Below are 7,883 nucleotides of genomic sequence, written 5' to 3'. Positions count from 1 at the left end.
CCTGCCTCGGGCATGGATGTGTGTGATGTCCTTAGGTTAGTTAGGTTTAAGTGGTTCTAAGTTCTAGGGGACTGATGACCTCAGATGTTAAGTCCCATAGTGCTCAGAGCCATCTGAACCATTTTTTGAACCTGGATGAAACAACAACCTGGCAATGCGCATTGTGCATCGCGGAAACCATACATTGTTACAAACTAGAGTTAGAGCTGAAAAGTGAAATAATTAAAGATGTTTAGAAACAGTTAACTGAACAAAACAATGAGAGCGTATTTTGTATCAGATCCCAGGAAAATGACAATATCTTACTTTTAGATAAATTTGAAGTGCCAGACTTTGTTGAAAATGGGAAAAACAGTGGAAGTACTGTTCCCAAAAATGAAAGTTTTCTAGATAAAAAATATAAAAGTTTACAAGCTAAAAGTGGTAAGAACTGAACAGAGTAATAAAGTAATTGTTATGGCACATGGTCATGTTCATGGAGTTGCCCATCTTCTCAATGAGCAGCCCACAGTAAGTGCAAGTGCCTTCATAAAGCCTGGTACATTTGCATCCTGGTCCACCGACCCAATAAGCTTGTCCTCAGAAGATTATGTTGCGGTTTGTGGTGGGTCAAATGATGTAAACAAAAAACCAATTTCCAAAGTAAAACTAGAATTAAAAAAGTGCTTAGGACAGTTGATGAACACAAATGTTACAATGCTGAATGTCCCACTGCAATACAACTTACTACTGTGGTTGCAGGTAAATAAGGGAATTACTGCTGTCAATGGACAAGTGTGTGTTATGTAAACATTTAAAAAATGTGAGAATCCTGTATATTAGTAATATCGGCCACAGATTCCATGCGTCACATGGGTTAGCCTAGGGTAAAAACTGCTTGTAAAAATTATAAATGATTTAGAACAACAGGTATCAAATACCCAAAAGCAAAATCATCTTATGGCACTCTCACAGCACAGCACCTCCATTACAAGCAGTGCCAGCAGAGAAAAACACCTCATCTGACATGCACTAGGAAGGAACATCAGCATTTTTTATGGCGAGTCACACAGGGGAGGTGCAGTGTAAGTCATCTGATGCACTTCACCTGGGGCAACCAGATGACAGTAGTCAAGAATTTTGTGTCCAACTCGGCAGACAATAATGCAAAGAAGTGTCTTAATAGTCACCTGAAAATAAACTTACAGAAATTGAGTACTGGTCGAAAGAATTAAATTGTGGTTTTTGGTAGTAAATGAACACTGGTTAATTTATTATCAATTTGGATTAAGTGTACCATACCGTGATATACTAGTTAGCAACATGTTACTACAGAACAAATTTGAAGCATGGTGTTTCATTCTTTATCAAAGAAACAAATAATTTCAAATACAAAGAAATAGATACATGTTTTCTATGTGCAGAAGCTGTTTTTGAAGTTTCAGCAATCTTTATAGCAAGTCAAGAACTAATAGCTATATCAACATACCAGTCCCCTAGTAATAAAGAATGGTCCAATACCGAAATTTTAGAATTATTAATATAAAATATTGACTCATTTTGTCCCAAGCACCACAAAAAAACACACAAAGCAGAACTTATAAATTTTTACCAGCCACATCTGTGCAAAGTTATGGAAGAAATGATGGCGCACTGTTACAGATTGCAACAGAGTCAAGCTGAGAAGGAAACTTACACAGCAGTGAGAAGGGTGTATAGATGAAAGATTAGAGCAGCACAGAGGAAAGCCAATGACAATTACATATTCAGTTCGACAAATGAGTGTAAATCAGCATGGAAAGCTATTAAAGCAGAGGTAGTCTCTGAAAATAAACACAGCTTTCCAGTTCAACCAAACATCTTAAATACACACTTTACCAGTTCTGGCTCAAATAAAAAGCTTACTGAATGCGCAAATAAAGCTGTAGTTTTGCTTTCAGCTCTAGAGAGTAAGAACATGACAACTTCTGCCGGTCTTGTGTATCCCACAGACAGGTTAGCGAAGCAGTTGCCAAACTTAGCAAGCCAAAAGCACTTAACCTAACCTAACCTACCCTAACCTAACAGCCTACTATGGACTTTCAAGTCATTTAATAAAAAATATAAAGAAAGAAATTCTACTGCCACTAATCAAAATCATCAACTATATGCTACAGGACGGAATCTTCGAGATTGCTTAAAAATTACTAATGTAACACCTGTCGATAAGAAAGGTGATAAAGCATCTCCTGATAAATATCTTGTCTCACTCATACCAATCCAATCAAAAATTATAGAATATTATATGCACAAATAGTGAGCCAGCATTTCGAGCAAAAAAATCTACTTAGCTCCTCACAATATGGTTTCAGACCTCATCTTTCCACTCTCAAAGCAGCTGAGACTATCATCACAAAAGTAACATTCTTTTGAGACCAAGATAACAACCTTTGTGACTCTTCTAGATCCGAGGAAAGTTTTTGATCCTGTCTCCCATAGTATACTTATTAACAAGCTCCAGTACCACAGAGTTGAAGATAATGCCAATGAAGTCATATCTAGCAACAAAAACCAAAGGTCAGACTTGTTACCTGTTACAAAAGACATTCCACAGGGCTCAGTACTGGGTTCATTATTTACAAATTAATAACAGTAAAACAGAAGACCCAGTTTTCAATTTACGCACCTCCAATGAAGGGGGGGGGGGGGGGGGGGAATCAAACCATTGGGTGCCCACATAGATAAGAAACTCAGGTGGGAGAGTCACACAGAAAAATTGTGCTCAAAACTTTCACGAGTGATTTGTCTGCTGTACAAACTGAGGAATATTGTAAGCCAAATCCTACTAGGGTCACATGTTTTGCATTTTTCCCCTCCCCACTTACCATTGGAACTCTTCTATGGGGTTACTGCTTCAGCTCAAAAACTGTACTCAAGTAGCAAAAAAAGGCTATCAGATGTGTAATAGCACTTATTCTAAGAGAATCTTGTAAACATCACTTTGAAGAGCCCAATATTGTGACAGTCCCTAGTATATTCAAATATACTGTAGTTGCCTTCTCAGTGTTAAAGAGAATTTAAATAATTTTAACCTTAGGATGGCTGTACAAGAACTGGACAATCAATTGATATACATTCAGAGAGATTTAAGAACGAAGTGTGCTACCCCAGAAAAAGAGTATGAGGCATCAGATGGAAGTGACAAAGTTCTGACTACTGTCATACTAAAGTTGTAATAAATCACTGGTTAAAAGGTTCCTGCATATATAATTATCAAATTACGTGCAACAGCGAGTCACTAATGTAAATACCATGAAGATTTTATGTACATTATGTCTCTTATTTATGTATGTAAATAATGGCATCGGCAACATGTAGGATGTGTGAAGGTGAGTAAATTCTAAATTCTGTGTGTTTGCCACTGTCAGTGCTCAATGTACTGGGTACTAAGTGGAAGTAAGCAGGTACAGCTTCTGGACAGTTCTCTAGATGCCCTTAGAACTTCTAGAATCCAGAAGAGAGCCATGAGGATCACACATGGAAGCAAAACTAGAGAGTATAGCACTTGTTAAAATGTAGCAGCATTTTAAGGTTTCCACCAAGCTGGAAAAATTAGAGCTTTTCACCAAAATGAGAGACTCATACAAACCCAGTTTTGGAAAGCCGAAGATCCTAATACTTTCTTGCTTATTTGTATTTGTATTCTATTCTAAAAAAAACTGATACTGTCGACCAAATATAGACCGAAGAAAAATAATGAAATTCATAAATAGTACACTAGAATAAACTCATATGTGCACATGTTACATGTTAATAAACAACTTTGTCAAATGGGAGCATTCCATTTGGACCTACAACTGTTGAGTAAGCTCTCAATAAATATAAAGTCTATTGAGGAAAACCATGCAATTGAGAAAAGCCATGAGGTCTTATTTGCTGCGTCACTGTTTTTACTCTATAACAGAGTACCTAGAACATTAAAGATAAAATGTCACATATCTTTGTAAACACAATCCTCGTACAGCTTAAAGCTGTTGCGATGGGATGTGGATTATCTGTTTAGTCTTAAGCTGTCTACAGATGGACTAAAAATCCAAAAGCCAGTTCACAATGGACTATAACATAAATAGTATGGTGAAACATCAACATTGTACATTTCAGTTTTTAATATTTATCTATCTTCATCTTATGTTGGTGTATACCTTGATGCAGTCCATATCCCTGAACGTTCTATTTCTTTTTTGGTTCTATAGAACATGGTGAATGAATGAATAAGCATAAACTTGATAGACTGCTATTTGTTTAAAAGATTTATGACAGATCTGTCAATATTCAAATACAGAAAATGAAACATTAGAACAAACTATGTGATACAATCATTGCTGGGAATACAGACAGTTTGTTTTGTCACACAATAATTCTTAAGTTACATAAATGTATTAACAGAAAAGTACAAAACTGGTACAAGTGGTACATATTTTAAATATATTTACATACCTATCACAATATATTTTTCAATTAAATTGTCATACTTTGGTTTATAGCTTCCCATATATTTTAAGTTTCCTACAAACATTTTCATGTCAACACTGTTTGGTATATTGATTCAGTACTAGGTAAACTTTAACATATAAATGTCTGCATAGTACATCAAAAGTTCACATGAAAGATTTTAGGATGCTAATGCAAGAAACAGTTCAGTTTTGTTGTATTTGCATTTATACTGAACTATAAATGCATACTATTTTTCTTGGGACTGGGTTTTCATTAATACATGTAGACTTTATAGAAACAACACAATAATGTATTAAAGCAAGGCATTTCTTTGCCAGACTAAACTGCAAGTCTCACACAGAGAGCTTTCATTTAAAACAGAGATCAGGTTTCTGGGCATAATATTTGTTATTTTGATGATGATTCTATATTCTCAGGTAACATTAAAGCTTTATATTGCCTTAAACTCTGTTTCTAATAGACAATGACACACAATTCAGTAACATACCTTCAGTCAGTACAAATTTAAAATTATCTCAGCATTAAATAAAAAACCGAGCATATTTTTATGCTCATATTATCATGTCTCAAAACTGGTAAAACCAGCATATAAAAAACTAGCTTTCCTTCAATTTATCATTTGTTTTTCCCATTAAGTCTTTCAGTTATGAAGATAAAAAGCAGTCACTAATTATTATACTTTGAAGTTGTCCCCCAAAAACATTTCTGTGTTTTCAGCTGAAGCAGGGAAATCATACCACAAAGAAGGCATTTGGAATCTATTCTCTTTACTCTGTATCTATTGGCACTTTCTATAGCATGGCAGTATTATTGGCAAACATTTACATACTAGCTAATAAATGTCTAAAAACATCAGCCTGCTTTCAGTTTTCAGCTCATTCCTAACATAGAGGTGCTTTATCAGCTCTTTATTCTTCAAATGAATACAACTTTAAAGTGTAAGATGTACTGCAAATGTTTCACTGTATAAGTGTAAATCTTATCATTCTTTTCAGTTACAAACCCATCTACAGAACAACTTTCTTGTGGTGGCCAGTTCTGCATCAGCTGTATATAAACTGAAGTAGTTTCCAAAAGATGTTTTTCTTGCAAATTATGTTTATAAAAATTTACTTAATCTTTCAGTCATATTTCAGCAAAGGGAGAAGTCTAAAATGGATGGAAGGAAACATTACAGCAATGTTACATGACATACTGGATACACTTGCCTCCCTATTTGTTACAACAAAAATTATATTTATTACATGATTTTGCCACACACATGTAATACTGAGAAAATGAATAAAATTAACTGAAATCATGATGCACATTGTAACAGATATATGTTAATTAGTATATTTGTGGTAATGTCCAAGTTTGATTATGAACAGTCCTTACAGAATTAATATATTCCTGGTTTTCAACTTATTAATGATTTCACTAACTGAAATTGCAGGTGATATTTTTATATTCATTTCGAGTACTTGCTTGTCGGCAATACTGATACTTCCTGATCTAAAACTGTCTTTTTGATTTTTCTATTCATTTTACATGAAAACTTTGTGAAGGACAGAATAAAGAGGAGGAAAAGCTAGTATGTAGTTATGAAAGTTTCCTCAGCATTAAGTTTTAAGGCCGTCACTCCATGTGCAAGGAACATTGCTCATACACAAAGACAATTTATTATTTGAAACATCAAATAAACGATGAATTATTTGGACATATACATTTCGCATGTTTAAAATGTATGCAAGTGGGTAAAACATAATCTGATACTGCCCTTTGTGTATCTTACATTGGTCCACACTAACATCTCATAACTGAAAACCATCGTGAAAGTTCTGCATGCAAATACAAATCCATGATGATCTAAAACTGCTTCAGTGTCACAATAGGTTAGGAATATGAGTAAGTAAGGACCAATCCAGAAGTGTCTAGCAAGAATGAATGACAACATTTTCAGATATTTACTAAAATTCCTTGTATATTTTTATTAGTCACATTTTGAGTAATAAATGCATTTTAATATGAAAAATATAGTCGATTAGCATTTACTCACAGTATGTATAATGGAGTACTACTGGTTTGAAGTCTCGATAGTCACTGAGTCGATACGTGGATATCGAGAAAACTAGAGACAGTCAATGTGAGTAAAGGGTAACAAAAAGGGGGAAAAAAAAGAAAGTAATATCGAGAAGGCTTTGTCAGGTGTATGTCAATCAAAACAAAACGAGTATAGTGTGCACCATCAAGATGCCACAGCTAAAGAGACCACGAATGCTCCTGCAAAACAGAGACTGCTGGAGGTGATGTCTCAGTGACTGCCTGCAGCTGTGGAGCAGTGACAGATGACACATGAACAGGTGATCGACACTATTCACACCCCCGACTGCGGTATCACCGATTCATTTTTCTGGTCCATTATTGTGGCTCAAAAGGCAGTAGTTAGATTTTGTTGACACCCACAAGGAGTGTGGCAGAGACGACCAGCCTGTAACACAAGACAGGCTTTGTATGTTATCCTTTACTGCACGTGTATTACACTTTAATAGTGCTCCCACCTCATCCTGAAAAACAACACTGTGTTCATCATACCGCCAACTTCAGCACTTGCATTTATACACAAACATTTAATATGCACAAAGCTACAGATTTCCAGGCCATCTCCGGTACAGAGAATAACGCCGTGCCACCGGCTTTGTGTGGTGGTTGCAACCTTCATTTTCTCACGTGCACAGTATATCGAAGTACTCAATGGTGATCGCTTTCATTTTGGGTACGAGAAAAACTGCTTTCCGACAAAACCAATTATTCGGGAGCCAGTTAACAGTGTTTCTTATTTTTTCGTGAGCAGATGTTTGTTTCCTAATACCTGCGTGAGCTCAGAAATCACTGGTGTATCCCTCTCTCGGCGTAATATGGGGAAACATTGACCGAATCCACCTCACAAGGCGCCTTCGGCGGTGGGGCTCCTGCAGGTGGTGGAGTGGAGTATCGGCATCACGGGGCAAGGCGGCGGCTGCGGCGGTCCCTGGAGCTGGCCGTGGCCGTCTCCAGGTGTCCCGTCGCTTCCTCCACTTCCTTCAGCACGCGCTGCGACTCCTGCTGCAGACGCGTGAGACGCGCCTCCTCTAGCGACAGCCGCTGCTCCAGCGCCGCGTACAGCGTGTTCGTCCTACAACAATCAACAGACTCACCTATCACATTTCTGTGCAACACAACATGTGGAAGATGTAGTAGTATTTTTTATAAAGAGTGTGTGTGTGTGGGGGGGGGGGTAGGGGGGAGGGGGGGAGAGAGGGGGAGGGGGAGAGGGAGGGAGAGAGGGAGAGAGGGAGAGAGGGAGAGAGGGAGAGAGAGAGAGAGAGAGAGAGTTCGAGGAAAGAGCCTTAAAAAGGTTATCTACACCAATTAATTCATGCGAAACTCTT

The 7,883-nt window shown here is 37.0% G+C and overlaps 1 protein-coding gene across 1 annotated transcript in view; it reads right to left on the bottom strand.

Moving 5' to 3' along the window:
* Positions 1 to 4,362: 4,362 nt before the first annotated feature.
* LOC124775317 overlaps positions 4,363 to 7,883 on the bottom strand; it is a 444,140-nt gene continuing 440,619 nt past the window's right edge. The window contains exon 7 of the mRNA XM_047250152.1: positions 4,363 to 7,627. Within this exon, the coding sequence (XP_047106108.1) occupies positions 7,453 to 7,627 (175 nt within the window). The 3' untranslated portion in view covers positions 4,363 to 7,452. The remainder of the gene's footprint in view (positions 7,628 to 7,883) is intronic.

Source organism: Schistocerca piceifrons, chromosome 2 (genome assembly GCF_021461385.2).
Source record: "Schistocerca piceifrons isolate TAMUIC-IGC-003096 chromosome 2, iqSchPice1.1, whole genome shotgun sequence".
NCBI lineage: Eukaryota > Metazoa > Arthropoda > Insecta > Orthoptera > Acrididae > Schistocerca > Schistocerca piceifrons.
The sequence above is the reverse complement of the archived record's forward strand: the minus strand, read 5'-3'. Positions and strand labels throughout refer to the sequence as shown.